At 46.5% G+C, this 18,647-nt stretch overlaps 1 protein-coding gene across 1 annotated transcript; it reads left to right on the top strand.

The window, feature by feature from the left end:
• The first annotated feature begins 518 nt into the window (after positions 1 to 518).
• LOC108639771 (myosin heavy chain, skeletal muscle, adult) lies at positions 519 to 18,210 on the top strand. Its single transcript, XM_018073084.3, has 39 exons — positions 519 to 592; positions 1,357 to 1,599; positions 1,686 to 1,829; positions 1,921 to 2,077; positions 3,625 to 3,652; positions 3,751 to 3,865; positions 3,951 to 4,043; positions 4,173 to 4,236; positions 4,329 to 4,427; positions 4,534 to 4,637; positions 4,738 to 4,876; positions 5,419 to 5,537; positions 5,636 to 5,785; positions 6,521 to 6,691; positions 7,470 to 7,779; positions 7,933 to 8,009; positions 8,891 to 8,978; positions 9,073 to 9,190; positions 9,484 to 9,607; positions 10,263 to 10,399; positions 10,502 to 10,757; positions 11,762 to 12,004; positions 12,219 to 12,395; positions 12,480 to 12,625; positions 12,713 to 12,803; positions 12,891 to 13,280; positions 13,433 to 13,559; positions 13,738 to 13,856; positions 14,327 to 14,523; positions 14,894 to 15,077; positions 15,164 to 15,329; positions 15,493 to 15,617; positions 15,757 to 16,065; positions 16,161 to 16,364; positions 16,612 to 16,737; positions 16,830 to 17,000; positions 17,089 to 17,193; positions 17,339 to 17,434; positions 18,055 to 18,210. The coding sequence occupies exons 2-39, from the start codon at positions 1,393 to 1,395 to the stop codon at positions 18,208 to 18,210; spliced, it is 5,832 nt and encodes a 1,943-aa protein (XP_017928573.2). The 5' UTR covers positions 519 to 592; positions 1,357 to 1,392.
• The last annotated feature ends 437 nt before the right edge of the window (positions 18,211 to 18,647 follow it).

Raw genomic sequence — 18,647 nt, 5'->3', positions numbered from 1 at the left:
TCTGTATCTGATATTGCGGCCAGAATCTTGGCCCACAATATATCTGGTTTTCTCCATTTCAATATAATATATAATGAATTACTGAAGGAGACTGAATCATGATTTGTCTTTTGTAGAACTTCCCTTTCTAATGTTGTAAAGGCAACCCTAAATTCATAGGACCATGAGTACAAGATACGTTATATTATTTCGCTTTTACATCTGGAATAGTAATAGTACAGAAATGCCAAAGAATCTCATCTGGATCAAAGATTAAGTTACCTATAGAGGCAGTAGAAGAAGCAATAAATCCTACTTCCAAGTTCTTTAAGTGCCTTGACTAGTCCAGATCCCAATATTAATAGCCCTGTCAGACTATTTATAGGAAATGTATCCACAGGAATGGTAAGATGCAAAACATTTCTAAATATATCAGGTCAAATCAAATGACAATTATGCCATTAGTTAAGTTTGCCAGACAATATTTTGCCAAAGATGGTTTGCCAAAATATATTTTGACAGAAGGAAAAGGAAACATCTGAAGCATCTGCATGCCAGAGTCTATAAAAGACTCTTTGGAGTGCTGTGCCCAGTCTTGACAGAAAATTTCAAGGTAAGTGTATGGCTCCTGTGAACTTCTGGGCTAAACATACCTTTTTATTCCATTTACCTTCCTATAAGAGTTGGATATCCATTTCTATCATGGACTGTCTCTATCACCAGTAATTTTATTCTAGGTTTGAAGGCAGTATGTTTTCCTTCAACTTCTGTATTACCTCTGGGTATGTCTGCAACACAAAATGAGTTGTTATGTTTTCAAACAGCAGTGACTGACTTTCACCTCTGCCACCAGAATTAATACCAAAATTTAGCAACTTTTAAGGAACAGGATGCAATCCAAGAGTTTAAAATTTCTGCAAAGGAGAACAGGCACTAGTGACGTTTGTATCTGTGATAATGCAAGATGAATTGTCCATAGCAAGTAAATTTTAGAAAGTCACTCTTTGCTATCAGACAAGGAATTATTTCAGACACTTTCAGTAGCATAAAAAAAAACAAAACAAAACAGACATTTAGTATGAAGTGTCTGTTATGGAAACATACAAATTTGCTAGAGTTTGCAAAGGGATAATGCTGCTAAATTTCACAACATACTGCACGCCAAACTGCTGTTTTGGATTTTGTTGCTTGAGTAGATGCCTAAGGACTAATTCTGGAGAAGTATAGAAGTGCTTTCAGCCAAGACTGGGAAGTTTAAATACAACTTTTGACTTGTTAATACTTACTTCAATATTTTAAGAGATCAATGTGCGAGATCTCCTCTCTTCCACATAAAGCAGTTCACTCCCTGATACTACATATCTTCTTTCCTACAAGGACCCTGCTGACAGTGCCTGCTGTCAAAGTGCAGCGATGTCGGCTCCGGACGCGGACATGGCCGCCTTTGGGGAGGCGGCTCCTTACCTCCGAAAATCGGAGAAGGAGAGAATCGAGGCCCAGAACAAGCCTTTCGATGCCAAGTCATCCGTCTTTGTGGTACATGCAAAGGAATCCTATGTGAAAGGGAAAATTGAGAGTAAGGATGCAGGCAAGGTCACTGTCAAGACTGAAGGGGGAGAGGTGAGTAAATGCAAGATTTACAAACAGCATTTCATTCCCACTCTGACTCTGAGTTGACATGCTTGTCCCTTGCTGCGCTCTGACAGACCCTGACCGTGAAGGAAGATCAAATCTTCTCCATGAACCCTCCCAAGTATGACAAAATCGAGGACATGGCCATGATGACCCACCTCCACGAACCCGCTGTGCTGTACAACCTCAAAGAGCGTTACGCAGCCTGGATGATCTACGTAAGTGGCAGCAGCAGCTTCCTCTGGGCAGCTGGAGGAACTGCTCTGCCAGGCCCAGGGGAAGCCAACATGCTGTGTCCCTTCCTCGCAGACCTACTCGGGTCTCTTCTGCGTCACTGTCAACCCCTACAAGTGGCTGCCCGTGTACAACCCGGAGGTGGTGTTGGCCTACCGAGGCAAGAAGCGCCAGGAGGCCCCTCCACACATCTTCTCCATCTCTGACAACGCCTATCAGTTCATGCTGACTGGTGAGTTACTCGGTTTTCTTTAAAATTACTTGGCTGTGAATACTTTCAGAGGTGAAAAGAAACCTTTTCACTGCAAAGTAGTTCAATTTAATGGTGCTGTGAGGGTGATGTTCTCTCATCATTGGAAATAGTTTCTTTACTGAAAACTGTCATTTAGACCATGTTTATAACAGTCAATGTTAGAATTTAATGTTCAAGATATTTGGGAGGATATGATTTAACACTGGATACATTGTCAGACTTTCCTTCAAAGAAATCTGGATATACTTTTGAAGTTCTGCTTTTTCTCTGAGATGAAAGAATTGTTCTTTGAATGAACTTAATTGTTCTTTGAAGTCACTAGAGTGGAGTTTCTAAATCACATTGTGTGTAAGGGGAAACAACATTCAACTTTGGCTTTACGAAAACTTGGGAAGCAGTCTCAGTCAGATTTTGCAGTTAAACCAGCTCGGAAAATTGATACCTCCTCCCTCAGAAACAATTTCTTCCTTTGCATTCATTAAAATAAATGGAAGCAACACCAAAGAAGGGTAGTGAGAACTTTTCTAGCATTGCCTAAATCTCCAGAATTTTAAGAAAGAGTAGATTAGTTGTAAAAATATATACCATAAAGATATATATTTTAAATTTTTAAAATAAATCACCTTCCCTCTTCTAACCCCAATTAGTGTATTTAATCCTATAGTATTCAGAGAATTAGAAGATTAATTGGTAGGGAACAGAATGGGAACAGAACAATAATAAATTGATGTTTGATTGGTGTGTGTTATCATAGCCGTGTTTATGTAAGTCATCTTGCTGACACCTTCAAGAGGAAGAAACTTTGTGTGTGCAAACCCAGACTTTTCCACAAGAGTTAGTTCCTTAATGCTTTAGTCTCTTCAGACATTGTGCAGATGTTTTCAGGTTTCATAGTGCAAACTGCAACGGGAGAATGGATTAAAAAAGCAACCAGACAAAATTCTGGAAGGCAAACTCAGCCCAAGCTACTGCACACACAAACATCAAATTGAGCTCAGAAATTTCAATCTCTAGAGCATAGGAGACTGTTCTGGTAAACATTACTACATTTCTATGAAATTTCTGTGATTTTCTTTAGGCAACAATCAACTGGCTACTGACATAAAAAACATTTAGGGGGCTTACGGACTGATGAGGAGTAGTTGTTACTTGTGTTGTAAAGCTTATGAGAAACACATGACCCAGTTCACCTCAGCTGACTGATAGATCATTTAATCAGCAATTCTACAAAACTGCTCCTTTGTTGAAATCATTTTCATAAAGAAAATGAGCAGGTTGACATGAAGAGAATATCCAGAAAAAGAAGCACATTTGCTACACCTGCCAAGCATATCAGGGCTGACATATCAGCTTCCCAGCTGCAGCTGGGAACATTAAAATGTTAAAAAAGAAGTAGGAGTGAAGATAGGTATGCTTATGAAAGGAATTAGCTGCCTAATGCCAGTGCAACTTCTAAAAGTTACAGGAATATTTTTATCAAGGATATTCATGACACTTTTGTAATCATTTTTCTGTCTCTTCCCCAGATCGGGAGAACCAGTCCATCCTGATCACGTACGTACACCCCCTGCTCGGGTCCCTGAGGGGCTGCCCAGGGCCAGGGCCCCTCCTGCCTGACCACACGCTCTCTGCTTCTCTCCTTGCTCTGACAGCGGAGAATCCGGTGCCGGGAAGACTGTGAACACAAAGCGTGTCATCCAGTACTTTGCAACAATTGCAGCCAGCGGGGACAAGAAGAAGGAGGAGCAGACATCAGGCAAAATGCAGGTGAGTCAGGAAGAACAGACTGGACACTTGGGCTGTCATTGCCCTGTTGACTCAACACAGTCGGTGAATAATTTTCCCCCTGCAGGGGACGCTTGAGGATCAAATCATCAGCGCCAACCCACTGCTGGAGGCCTTTGGAAACGCCAAGACCGTGAGGAACGACAACTCCTCGCGCTTTGTGAGTTGGTGACTTGGACAAAATCTCTCCCTCTCATGGCAGGACAAGTGATGCCTGAGCAGGTCTCCATGTAAAGGAGATGTCAGAAGAAACCATACAGGCTGAAATGCTGCTGCTTCTCCTTAACAGGGCAAATTCATCAGAATCCACTTTGGGGCCACAGGCAAACTGGCTTCTGCTGATATTGAAACTTGTAAGAGACTCTCTTGGACTGGTCCCATCCCTTCCCAAATTCCCACCTCCGTGTGCATTGCTGTGCCTAACTCTTTCTACCTTCCTGGGCAGATCTGCTGGAGAAGTCCAGAGTCACTTTCCAGCTCAAGGCAGAAAGAAGCTACCACATCTTTTATCAGATCATGTCCAACAAGAAGCCAGAGCTAATTGGTAGGAAGGAGCATTATGGCTTTCTGAGGATGAACCCTGAGCAACAGTTCCCTCTGTCACTTGCTTGGCAAAACTAAGCCTGTGCCTTGCCTCTTCCTGCTTTCAGACATGCTCCTCATCACCACCAACCCTTATGATTTCCACTATGTGAGTCAAGGGGAGGTCACTGTTCCCAGCATTGATGACCAGGAGGAGCTGATGGCAACAGATGTGAGTAACACAGCAAAAAGGTCTCTACTGTGCATATCTTGAGGGCGACATCACTGACGCACTAAGGACATGTATTTGAATTCATGCTTTTTTACTGCAGAGTGCCATTGACATCCTGGGCTTCAGTGCTGATGAGAAAACAGCCATCTACAAGCTGACAGGGGCTGTCATGCACTATGGGAACTTGAAGTTCAAGCAGAAACAACGAGAGGAGCAGGCAGAGCCTGATGGCACAGAAGGTATCAGCAAATTCAGTGACTGATTTGTTTAAAGCACTTGTCTGTCTCCAGAGATGATATGTTAAGCCTCCAAAGACAGACCTCTGTTGGGCTGAGTCTCCACATACAACACCGAGAAACCCATCTTTGTATATAGTCCATCTAAATGCAGAGGTGTTTTCTCAGCCATGGGAAGTTCCATTATTCTGTCCAGTGATAGTCTTTCTCTCTCTTGAAACCCTTCAACCATTAAGAAACCATGATGTCCAGTTGTATTTTTGGTGAAATAACTCCCCTAAGCTTTGCTACCCAGAAATCCATGTGCCACCGCATGCTCACCTCATGCATTACTAGAGGCTTTTGGGATTCTTCTGGGAAATTCCAGGTTCAAGCTACTCCTATCTAAGCCATACCTCTTCTTGCTTTCGAAGAAGGCCATCATTAGCTTGCACAATTCACATTCCTTCCCAAGCTTTCTGTATGGGATCAGATAAATGCTCTTCCATTCCTAAAATATGAACACCATCCATGAAATACTTTTCTCTTCCTTTCCCCATCTCTAGTGGCTGACAAGGCTGCCTACCTGACGGGCCTTAACTCAGCTGAATTTCTGAAGGCCTTGTGTTATCCCCGAGTCAAGGTTGGGAATGAGTATGTGACCAAAGGTCAAAACGTGACACAGGTAAAATCTGGAGGTTGACAATGCATGGCTTGAGGGAGTACATGAGCATTCTTCTGTGACCCCGGGAGGGAACTCTGGTCCTGTCTCCTCTGCTTTAGGTGAACAATTCAGTGGGTGCCCTGGCAAAGGCTATGTTTGAGAAAATGTTCCTGTGGATGGTTGTTCGCATCAACCAACAGCTGGACACGAAGCAGCCCAGGCAGTACTTCATTGGTGTGCTGGACATTGCTGGCTTCGAGATCTTTGATGTAAGGAACAAGGATTTGACACCCTAGTCAAGCGAGGAGCGAGGAAGGGTCATGAGGACTCAGACACACACTTCTTTTTGAGAGGATTCAAAAGTTTATCCTTCTCATCTGATTTTTCTAGGAACTCCTCCCTCTTCTCTGTCACTGTAGCCCCCTCAAAAGGCTTTGCTGACAAACACCAATTCTAACATTGCCTTTCTGGCAAACAGAGGCCCGTGAGCTCACAAAGGTTTCAGGCTTTGCAAACAGAGAGAGAGCTCGAGGACTAAGGCTCACACAGCCTTGGGGCAAAGGGCTGGATGCTCTTGGAAAACCAAGGAAAGGCTGTGCCGTGGGCAAGCTCCCAGCATGTTTCCTGAGCACGGAAACCCCCAGATTATTGATGCGAGGGCAGAGAAATCCTTGGGTGGGACACTGAGGAGGTTTCCACTGTCCAGGAGGTCAGAAACCTGCAACACATACCCAATGGAGCAGCTGAGGTTACCAAAGGATTTGCTGTTGAGTAGCACAGGGAAAAAGAATTGTAGCTTGATTTCAGAGGTAACGATAAAAAAATCCTTCGAGGCCAGGGAGTGGTACAATAGAAGCCCTGCTAAGGAAACACAGGCTGGGACAGTAGGGTTGGGGATGGTGTTTCAGCTGTGGAACTTCAACCAGCCTTAGGAGAATGCCAGCAAAGGCCTGTGGTGTTTGGCACGCTTTGAGAACCCGTGCACCTTTCCTTGCTTTGGCCAGTTCAACAGCTTTGAGCAGCTGTGCATCAACTTCACCAATGAGAAACTGCAACAGTTCTTCAACCACCACATGTTCGTGCTGGAGCAGGAGGAGTACAAGAAGGAGGGAATTGAGTGGGAGTTCATTGACTTTGGGATGGACCTGGCTGCCTGCATTGAGCTCATTGAGAAGGTACCTCTCCCATACACATGTATGATGAATGCTGGAATTATGTGATGTTTCTGAGGCAGGTTCAGCTCAGAACCAGACATGCAGCATCAGTTAAGCAAAATATTTTGCACTGAAATTTAGTTTCGTCTGGGGAAGAGAAATGGGGAAATGCACCTCTGTGTCATCAGTCCTGCATTTTCTGGTCTTCAAGCTTGGAAAAGTAGCCTGGACTCCCACCAGGAGTGAGAGCGCTTTTAAAACAAAGCAAAGTCAGTTTCCTTTTCTTTTTCCTTTGAAGGCTCAAATCTGAAGTCCACAGACAAATCTGGGCAATAAGTATCATCTCACTGGACCTCCCACAACCACAGGGCCTCTTGTGGCTCTTTTCCCAATTATGTTTCTGTTTAGCACTGCTCCCTCTAATTCTGCACCAATTCCAATGTGTATTGGACAGACATCCTTACCAGTTCCATGAAGATTGGCTGCAGGGAGGCAAAGGGAAGGCAGAAATAGGCTCCCTGCCTGAGAACAACTCCTGACAAAGGCAGGCCCTCATCCAGGCTGGGATGCTAAAGCACCCCAGTAGTACCTCTGATGTTCGTAGCACAGGCTTCTTGTCACTGTCATAGAATCACAGAGTGGTCTGGGTTGGAAGGGAACCTAAAGAACATCTCGTTCCAACCCCCTGCCAGAGACAGGGACACTTTGCCCTAGACCAGGTTGGTCAGTGTCCCATCCAATGTGGCCTTGGACATTTCCATTATCATCTTTATTTGTCATTTCCTGTGATACCTTCCAGCCCATGGGCATCTTCTCCATCCTGGAAGAGGAGTGCATGTTCCCCAAGGCAACTGACACCTCTTTCAAGAACAAGCTCTATGACCAGCACCTGGGCAAGTCCAACAACTTCCAGAAGCCCAAGCCTGCCAAAGGCAAGGCTGAGGCCCACTTCTCCCTGGTGCACTACGCTGGCACAGTGGACTACAACATCACTGGGTGGCTGGAGAAGAACAAGGACCCCCTGAATGAAACTGTCATTGGGCTGTACCAGAAATCATCTGTCAAGACCTTGGCCTTACTCTTTGCCAGCTATGGTGGAGGAGAGGCAGGTCAGTTCAGTGAAAATTGTATTTTTAGTGTGGGACAAATTTTTCTCAGATTTAAAGCCACAAACACTAAAATTGTAAAGCTACTTTGTGTTCTGTATTTCCTAATTGCAATATCCACATTCTAATACTTTTTTTTTTTACTTTGATACACAGACAGTGGTGGTGGTGGTGGCAAGAAAGGAGGCAAGAAGAAGGGTTCTTCTTTCCAGACTGTCTCAGCTCTTTTCAGGGTAAGTTTAATATTCATTGAGTCTTTACAGATGTAAAGCGTCTGAATCTGAAAGGTCTGTTTGCATTTTGGACATAACCCTTGTCATCCTTTAAAATCCTTTCTTTTCCATTCTTGTAAATTACAGACTTTTCCTTTGCAATGCCACATCCATCTTTGAAAATTCTAGGAAAATATCGAAACGGCTAAGTTCATCTATTTAGATGGAAGTGAAAAACATATCAGCCAAATTCCTTAAAATCCTCTCCACAGAATTCAGATATATTTCCTTGACCTGTTTTGTTGTATCTGTGCAGTTTTTCAGTATTGACTCATTGTAAAATTTGAAAGTAATAGAACAAACATGAAAAGCAAAGATGAAATTACCCCAAGATTTTAAGGCAATGATTTGATTTCAATGTGGAAAGAGAGTGAAGGTTAAATTACACTAAATAATTGACTTGCGAGGTCAGTTTTGAGTTATGTCTTAAAGGTTTGAGACTGAATTACTACTAAAAGAGTCACTCTGCATGGGCTGCAGAAATATTGCATCCATTTGGAAAGATCTTACTTAGCTGTCAAATCATGCTTAACCAAGAGTACGTGTGATTTACTTTAAATGCCCAAATATATACCACGAGAATTACCAACTCAAAGGAAAACTGTGAAATAGCAGCCCTGTGTTTGGATGAGGAGGTCAAGGAAAAGTAATACTAACCATTATTCTATAAAAGAATTTCAAAACCAAAAATTTGTTTCTATTTCCAGTTTTCCCTTTGGGACTTCTGGGAGTTGTTTTAGAGAAGACAAGTCTGCAACCTGAAACTCCCAGTTTGATGCATCCTCTGTTAAGATTCCAGTGCTCACACTTAATAATATAAACTTTGTTTGATAATCTCACAGGAGAATTTAAACAAGCTGATGGCCAACCTGAGGAGCACCCACCCTCACTTTGTACGGTGCATCATCCCAAATGAAACAAAAACACCTGGTAAGGACACCCAAGAGAAGGAAAACTTAAGCAGCAGAAGCTCCTTTCCTGAGAGTCAGAGAGCGGGGTAGTCACTAATGCTGGTCTTTGTCAGGTGCCATGGAGCACGAGCTGGTGCTGCACCAGCTGCGCTGTAACGGCGTGTTGGAAGGGATCAGGATCTGCAGGAAAGGGTTCCCCAGCAGAGTCCTCTATGCTGACTTCAAACAGAGGTAAGAGCACTGCACCTTTCTGCTCATTCAGACCAAGCTGAAGAGCCTGAGTGTTGTGATATACTTTAAACTTCATACTTTAAATTGGTAGTGAACAGTAATACAGAAATGTTTCGCCATCAGTTCATGATGGCAGGGCATTGCTGAGATCAGGATTCTCTTGTACTTAGAATTAGTATTATATATCAGAAACAATCCCCATATCCTGAATTTGTTCAATGGGACAGTCTTAGAAGGCTGGGGGTTCAATCACAGTAGTGGTTTTGACAATTTCTTCATGTTTTCCTCTGCAGATACAGAGTACTCAATGCCAGTGCTATCCCAGAGGGACAGTTCATAGACAACAAGAAGGCTTCTGAGAAGCTTCTTGGGTCCATTGATGTGGACCACACCCAGTACAAATTTGGTCACACCAAGGTAAAAACAAGACCTGTGTTAAAAGTTTGTCAAAAGCAGTGAGGGTGGGCTGCTCTGCCAGGGGGATGGGGCACAGCACAATGACATACCAGAGCTGGCAGGGGGAGACCTCAATCAGGAAATGCCCAGCACCACTGTACTCGATCAAGGCAAATGAGGATGACCTGGGAGTGGTAGTCAGATTCAACCAGGACTCCAGGTCATCAGGCAGGTTTGTTACAATAAGGAAGGTCTGAGGTGAAGCCATAAAGCTTTGGTTTTCATGATTTGGCAGGGTCAGGTATAGGTAGGCTAACAAGGCAAGGCCCTATTCTTTAATTCATGGACCTATACACAGCAATGACATATGTTTAACATCAAGCCAGGAAGTAAGTGAGCAGGTCATGGTAGAGCTCACTGGGGTCCATGATCAGGCGTGGAGGTGGCTGAGGCTGTGGCTGAACTGGAAAAAGTACTCATGACACATAGCTCAGACAGGGACTGAATGCTTAAGTCTGAGACTAAGGGAAGCTCTAAGCCCTTGGACAGAGGGCATGGGAGAAGGCCCAAGGTGCTGCTGGTCATGGCCATTAAGGTCTGTTAGGATACTGAAAGATGCTGTGTGTTTAGCCTGTACTACCTCACAATGACATGCTGCACCATTTCCTCTCTCAAGGTGTTCTTCAAAGCTGGGCTGCTGGGACTCCTGGAGGAGATGAGAGATGACAAATTGGCAGAAATCATCACTCGCACACAGGCCAGGTGCAGGGGCTTCCTGATGAGAGTGGAGTATAAGAGAATGGTGGAAAGGAGGTAGACTTTTCTAAAATTTATTTAATTCTCATGGTATTTGGCTAATGAAGTTTAAATTATTCAAAGCAGAGTTGTGTAATAATCACATGAATTTCATTTCAGAGAGTCCATCTTCTGCATCCAGTACAACGTTCGTGCATTCATGAACGTCAAACACTGGCCCTGGATGAAGCTGTTCTTCAAGATCAAGCCCTTGCTGAAGAGTGCAGAGTCTGAGAAGGAGATGGCCAACATGAAGGAGGAGTTTGAGAAAACCAAGGAAGAGCTTGCAAAGTCTGAGGCAAAGCGGAAGGAACTGGAGGAGAAAATGGTAGCACTGGTGCAGGAGAAAAATGACCTGCAGCTCCAAGTGCAGGCTGTGAGTATCACTGTTTGTTTCTCCCTGGAAAAAGAATGATAAACTGTCAGAAGGCATCTTATCCTATGCAGTAACTCGCAGGAACTGATGAGTAGTAGAAAACAGTCTAAATCACACCTTCTAAGGCACTGTAATGCTGAGGAAACAGGCACTGGCATGGGCAGGGTGAGACCTATGGCAGCCCCACACGACACTCACCATTCCTGCTGTCTGAGGAAAGAGCCATGAAACAGCAGCCAACATGTGCTGCACATCTGAGAGCTCTGAACTGGAAGGGAAACATCTCAGCTTTCAAAAAAGTGCTTCTGTCTAAAGCAGTAAAGGCAAACCAGGGAAGCACACACTTTTCCCATCTACAGCTACACTAGAAGGCCTTGATTACTTTCAGAAACACAGATACTTCCCATTCAAACTCAATTAGGAAAAGGCAGTTTCTTAACACCAAATGAAGTGATCAACTAGTTAAGGAAATGCTTGATGTGGTCTTTAAAGAAGCCACAGAGGTAGATGAGGGCAAGAACTTTATTGGTCTTGCAGCAATTTTAATGCCTGTAGGAAAGTGATAAGTACCTTTCTCAACTAATTTATTGTCAGAAATGTAAAAGCCATTACATCCCAAATATTTTAAGACTTCTGTTGAGACAATTAAAAAGAAAAAGCTGCTAGATGCATTTTCCATCAGAAAAATAAAAAACACTAAGCCCTTGCTCCTGACGAAATTAGTGATGGAAGTAACCGCTGTTCGGTTGTGCTTTTGTGTTTGTACTATGAAGCATTGTCATGGGCACTCAACCAGTGAGGCATATTTAGGAGACAGAAATTAGAGAATAAATATTGATTCCAAATGATGAGGTTTACAGTAAACACCAGTCAAGATCTTCCAGTTGCTGGACTTAAAAGTCAGGTTCAGCTCCCATTTTAACACAAGCCTACTCAGTGATACAAAAGACAGAGCAGAGAAAGTTCAAAATACTACAACTCACAAAATTCTGTCTCCCCACCAGGAAGCAGATAGCCTGGCTGATGCTGAGGAAAGGTGTGACCAGCTCATCAAAACCAAAATCCAGCTGGAAGCCAAAATTAAGGAAGTGACTGAAAGGGCTGAGGATGAGGAGGAAATCAATGCTGAGCTGACAGCCAAGAAGAGAAAACTGGAGGATGAATGTTCAGAGCTGAAGAAAGATATTGATGACCTTGAGCTAACACTGGCCAAGGTGGAGAAGGAAAAGCACGCCACTGAAAACAAGGTACACACACAGGGAGTCACATTATAGGGTCAAAAAATCATTGTTTCTAGGAGCAAAGGAGCAACCTAAGGATGTGTTGGCTTTCAAGCACATGAGCTGGGCCTGACCTAAGCAGTGAAAAGTGCAACTTGTGGCTAAGCACAGCAGAGGGAGAATTTCCCTGAATCACCAAGCAAGTTTTCAACTGAATTTTGATAATTGCTCATATTTGTAGGTGAAAAACCTCACAGAGGAGATGGCAGCCCTGGACGAGACCATCGCCAAGCTGACAAAAGAGAAGAAAGCCCTCCAAGAGGCCCATCAGCAGACCCTGGATGACCTGCAGGTAGAAGAGGACAAAGTCAATACACTGACCAAAGCCAAGACCAAGCTGGAGCAGCAAGTGGACGATGTAAGCCCACGGACACACAGCAGGAACAGACAGGTATGGAGTTTGAACTGGCTGGTGGAGCACTGATGGCCTTGTTCTGTGTAGCTGGAAGGGTCCCTGGAGCAAGAGAAGAAACTGCGCATGGACCTGGAGAGAGCCAAGAGGAAACTGGAAGGAGACCTGAAGCTGGCCCAGGACAGCATCATGGATCTGGAGAATGATAAGCAGCAGCTGGATGAGAAACTGAAGAAGTGAGTGTGGCCCTGGGGCACCTCAGTGCTGGGCTGCAGCTCTTGTCTTTTTCCTTTGAGCTGTAACCCACTTTGCTTTGCCCAAAGGAAAGACTTTGAAATCAGCCAGATCCAGAGCAAAATCGAGGATGAACAAGCCCTGGGCATGCAACTACAGAAGAAGATCAAGGAGCTGCAGGCAAGTGTCTGCCCTTCCCCTGCCTGCCCCAGGCTCGGCTCAGGGAGGAGGAGGGCACGGGCGTGAAGGGTCCCTCGTGTTCTCCAGGCCCGTATTGAGGAACTGGAGGAGGAAATCGAGGCCGAGCGAACCTCTCGCGCTAAAGCAGAGAAGCATCGGGCTGACCTGTCCAGGGAGCTGGAGGAGATCAGCGAGCGCCTGGAAGAAGCAGGAGGGGCGACGGCAGCTCAGGTGGAGATGAACAAGAAGCGGGAGGCAGAATTCCAGAAGATGCGCCGGGACCTCGAAGAGGCCACGCTGCAGCACGAAGCCACGGCTGCCGCCCTGCGCAAGAAGCACGCGGACAGCACAGCTGAGCTGGGGGAGCAGATCGACAACCTGCAGCGCGTCAAGCAGAAGCTGGAGAAGGAGAAGAGCGAGCTCAAGATGGAGATTGATGACTTGGCCAGTAACATGGAGTCTGTCTCCAAAGCCAAGGTATGGAATTGCAGTAGAACATGCTCGCAGGGCCAAGGTGTGGCACAAAGGCTGCATCTACCAGTCACATTCCCACAGACAATATCCCTGCTGTGAGAATGAGGCAGAGTGCAGGTGTTCATCTCCTTCCCTTCCCTGTGTTTGCTCCCTAGGCAAACCTGGAGAAGATGTGTCGCACACTGGAAGATCAGCTGAGTGAGTTAAAAACGAAGGAGGAGCAGAATCAGCGCATGATCAATGACCTCAATACTCAAAGAGCTCGTCTGCAGACAGAGTCAGGTGAGACATCCTCATTCCTCAAGTGCAGTGGGAGGACCTGCACGCCATGAGCACGCCTTTGGGTGCAACGTGACAACTGGTATAACCTCTCAGGCCACTCCTAGTTACATGGCTTTACAGGCAGAAAGGGTGATAGGATTAATAATCTGGTTCCCTTTTTTCCCTTTACCCTTCCCAGGTGAATATTCCCGCCAGGTGGAGGAAAAAGATGCTCTGATTTCTCAGCTGTCTAGGGGCAAGCAAGGATTTACCCAACAGATTGAGGAACTCAAGAGGCATCTAGAGGAAGAAATCAAGGTATGGAAGCTCCCTAGTGTCCACAGCCTGGATCACCCCTGGATATAGGATCTGGAGAATCCTATAGTCTGACCCAAGACAGGTTCCATGTTCTTTCCCCAAACACCTGTAGGACTGGAAGGAACACCAATAGTACACAAACTTCTACTCGTGAGCTGGAGAGGGAAGGATGTGTGATGCTTTAGATGCTGGAGGAAGCACTCCACAAGGCTTTCTTGCCATTCTGATGATCCTCTCTAAGACAGGATTCAGCCACACATGTCAAAACATTTACACAAAGAGCTGATTACTGTCCCCAGAGCACCTGTCACTAACATGTCCTGATCCTCCAGACACATCAGTAAGGGCTCCATCAGATGCCAGCTCTCTATTTGCCTAATTAGAGGTTCATTCTAATTTCACTGCCAATTTCGGTGTCAAGAGGCATCTCAAGACAAGTGTTGGAGTTACCCACCCCCATGTCCCCACAGGCCAAGAACGCCCTGGCCCACGCCCTGCAGTCCGCTCGCCACGACTGTGACTTGCTCCGGGAACAATATGAGGAGGAGCAGGAAGCCAAGGGGGAGCTGCAGCGCGCCCTGTCCAAGGCCAACAGCGAAGTGGCCCAGTGGAGAACCAAATACGAGACGGACGCGATTCAGCGCACGGAGGAGCTCGAGGAGGCCAAGTACGTGGGGAGTGGGATGAGAAATGACTGCAGAAGACTGAGAGCGGTCAAGGGAAATAGAAGTCTCTGAGTGGGCTGAGATAGGGTTAGGATGAAGGCAGGGATATACTGTCTTTGTGGTGAAGGGAAGGCAGGGCAGGGAGGAGAAAAAAAGTGTATATTGGAAGGGAAAGCATAGGCTTTAGGGCTAGAAGTGCTAAGACAGGCCTAAATCCTTCATAGGTGCTTGGACACAGAAGAGATAGATCCTTTAGGATCTGTGAAAAGTGCTCAGCTGGAACCCCCCAAAGTGGCCAACTGCCCACTCATGGCAGTGCAGAACTGACTCCCTTCTAAGCTCTAAGCTGCCACTGTGCTTATCTCCTCCCAGGAAGAAGCTGGCACAGCGCCTGCAGGATGCAGAGGAACACGTTGAAGCTGTCAATGCCAAGTGTGCCTCCCTGGAAAAGACAAAGCAGAGGCTGCAGAATGAAGTGGAGGACCTGATGATTGATGTGGAGCGATCCAATGCTGCCTGCGCTGCTCTGGACAAGAAGCAGAAGAACTTTGACAAGGTCTTTTGGGCTCCAGCCCTGGGACTCCTGGGCAGAGCCTCCCCCTGGGATGGCCACATCCCTACTCACGCCCCGTTTCTCTTCAGATCCTGGCAGAATGGAAGCAGAAGTATGAGGAAACGCAGGCTGAGCTGGAGGCCTCCCAGAAGGAGTCTCGCTCCCTCAGCACGGAGCTGTTTAAGATGAAGAATGCCTATGAGGAGTCCTTGGACCACCTGGAAACAATGAAGCGGGAGAACAAGAACTTGCAGCGTATGTCCCTGGCCCTCTGCTCCTGGATGGGCTTTCTCACCAGCTGAGCATTGCTGTGGGGTCTGTGCCTGCAGCTCTGCAAAGATGCCTGTCACCCTGGTGGGACAGGGCCCTTCCCATTCTGCTCTGGGCCTGAGCAAGCCATTGGTCTTTGTTCCCACAGAGGAGATTTCCGACCTCACGGAGCAGATTGCGGAGGGAGGAAAGGCAATTCATGAGTTGGAGAAAGTCAAGAAGCAAGTTGAGCAGGAGAAATCTGAACTGCAAGCCTCCCTGGAGGAAGCTGAGGTACATACACTACTAAAAATTATTGTAAATGTTTTGGAGATGTGGCAGAAAAGGAAGCCTAGGTTTCATTAAGACCCCTGTTAAAGATGGCTTAGAAAGTAAGTGGTTGTCTAAGTCACTGTTCCTGATGCATATCCAGGCCTCTCTGGAACACGAAGAGGGGAAGATCCTGCGCCTGCAGCTGGAGCTCAACCAGGTGAAGTCTGAGATTGACAGGAAGATAGCAGAGAAAGATGAGGAGATTGACCAGCTGAAGAGGAACCACCTCCGAGTTGTAGACTCCATGCAAAGCACCCTGGATGCTGAGATCAGGAGCAGGAATGAAGCCCTGAGGCTGAAGAAGAAGATGGAGGGAGACCTGAATGAAATGGAGATCCAGCTCAGCCATGCCAACCGCCAGGCTGCCGAGGCACAAAAGAACCTGAGAAACACACAGGCTGTGCTCAAGGTCTGTTCAGCAAAACTACAGATAGAGAGACCCCTGATATTTTTGGCACTCAAGCACACACTGGTGCCTTGTAATTCCTCTTGTCTCTCTTGCAGGACACCCAGCTACACTTGGACGATGCTCTCAGGACCCAGGATGACCTGAAGGAGCAGGTGGCCATGGTGGAGCGCAGAGCAAACCTGCTGCAGGCTGAAGTTGAGGAGCTACGGGCAGCCCTGGAGCAGACGGAGCGGTCGAGGAAACTGGCTGAGCAGGAGCTCCTGGATGCCACTGAACGTGCACAGCTCCTCCACACCCAGGTCAGGCATTGCTGGAAATTAATCCCATCCACAAAGGATAAAAAAGAGGGAGATTGTCCCGCACCTTGTAAGTGATTACTGTGTAAACACCTGATGAAATGTGCTGTCCCTCCAGCCAGCCTCCAATACCCAGTTTAATGCAAGTCTCTTGCATTAAAAATTTTTCCTAAACTCTACTTGCACTTTCAGACCTTGGTGTGCAGGCATTTGGACTGACAGCACCATTCCTGTCTTTCCTGTTGCACAGAACACCAGCTTGATCAACACCAAGAAGAAGCTGGAGACAGACATTTCTCAGATTCAGAGCGAAATGGAGGATACGATCCAGGAGGCCCGCAATGCTGAAGAGAAGGCCAAGAAGGCCATCACAGATGTGAGTCGGGGCTCCTTTCATTGCTGATGGGGATGTATTCTCCTCAAAATGTCTCCAGCTCCACAAGGGCTTTGACCTTTTGCTCTGCTCAGGCGGCCATGATGGCAGAAGAGCTGAAGAAGGAGCAGGACACCAGTGCCCACCTGGAGAGGATGAAGAAGAACCTGGACCAGACGGTGAAGGACCTGCAGCACCGTCTGGAAGAGGCCGAGCAGTTGGCCTTGAAGGGTGGAAAGAAACAACTGCAGAAGCTGGAGGCCAGGGTGAGTAGGGCTTTGTTGGTGCATGAGTGACCCCATCTCTTGGAGAGACACCCCCAGGGAAGCTGCAGGGACGGGCTTCTCATTGCAGGTGCGGGAGCTGGAAGGGGAGGTTGATGCTGAGCAGAAGCGCAGCGCTGAAGCCGTGAAGGGTGTGCGCAAGTACGAGAGGAGGGTGAAGGAACTCACCTACCAGGTAAGGCTGGAGGCCTCCTTGGGCTTGGACAGAGTTTTCTCACAGCAAGTCTCATTTTGCACACACCATCCCCAAGGGGATTTCCTAACCCTGTGTGATGCAGAACCAGGAATTCATTCTCCTTCCTCCTTACCATCTCCTCTAGTCTGAGGAAGACAGGAAGAATGTTCTCAGGCTGCAGGATCTGGTGGACAAGCTGCAAATGAAGGTGAAATCCTACAAGAGACAGGCTGAGGAAGCTGTAAGTATTGCTGGAAGAATGGGCAAGGGCCACCTTCCATTGGGGCAGCACAGGCATTGAATGAGGCTGAACACCAGGAAAGGGGCTTGAAAGAAACTCCCGAGACACAACAGCCTTGGCCTCACTGTTTTGCTGTCGTGTCATGAGGCCTTGGTGAGCTCTGGGCACTTTGCAGTCGGGGATGAACTGAGGCAAGTTCTACAGCCTGTTTCATATGGGAGGTCAGAGCAAACAAACCCAGGGGCCACATTCACTCACTGAGAAGTTCCTGAATCTCTGCTAATAGTCAGCAGCAGAATGCTTCAGGATCTTTCTCAGCCTGATAAGTGACACTGATAATCAGGCAGCAAGTAGTGGGAGAACAAGAGCACAAGTGACAAATCCAAGTGACAAAGCTTCTCCTCACGTATTACACAGTCCTGGTGATGCTTTTCCTAGAGGGGTCCTGGGAAGGGGAGGATGAGGAGGTTGGGGTGAGCTGACATGTGAGCAGTGGTGGGAGGGGGACGGAGGTTTGTTCCTCCCCCCAGGGAAGAGCTGCAGCCCCACAAGGCTGAGGTGCAGGAGGAGTGAAATCCCTGCCCTGGGCTCCTCACCACCAACTCCCTCTCCCCACACAGGAGGAGCTCTCCAATGTCAACCTCTCCAAGTTCCGCAAGATCCAGCACGAGCTGGAGGAAGCCGAGGAACGGGCTGACATTGCAGAGTCACAGGTCAACAAGCTCCGAGTGAAGAGTCGGGACATGCATGGGAAGAAAATAGAAGAGGAAGAGTGAGCATGTCACAAAGCAGCAAAGTGATCTGAGGGCTGCACAAAATGTGAACTCTCTGTCACTTTCTTCCATATTTGATATTTGCAACCTCCTCAATATGTTGGAATATGTAGGAATAAAGAGTAGATTCATTTGGATGCACATCATGTGCAACAGTCTTCATTTGTTTCTGTAGCACCATTAGTCTTTGTACAGTGTTGCCTTATAAAATCTTTGTGTACCTGTGCCATGGTACAGCTTTTTGTCATCTGTCAACTTCTTATCCCTTCTATAACACTTTAGCCAGTGATCAAAAGAAAGCTTCTCACTCACACAAATAATCCTGAAAGACACAAAATGAAAGAGAGTAGTTATTTGTGCTGGGGCATATGTTGTTCCAGCAATAAGTAAATCAGAGCAGCATTGAACAGGAAGGAACACAATGTTTCCAATGAAATTAC

Source organism: Manacus vitellinus, unplaced genomic scaffold (genome assembly GCF_001715985.3).
Source record: "Manacus vitellinus isolate BGI_N305 unplaced genomic scaffold, ASM171598v3 scaffold_24_pilon, whole genome shotgun sequence".
Lineage (NCBI taxonomy): Eukaryota > Metazoa > Chordata > Aves > Passeriformes > Pipridae > Manacus > Manacus vitellinus.
This window is presented reverse-complemented; position numbering and strand designations above follow the sequence as displayed.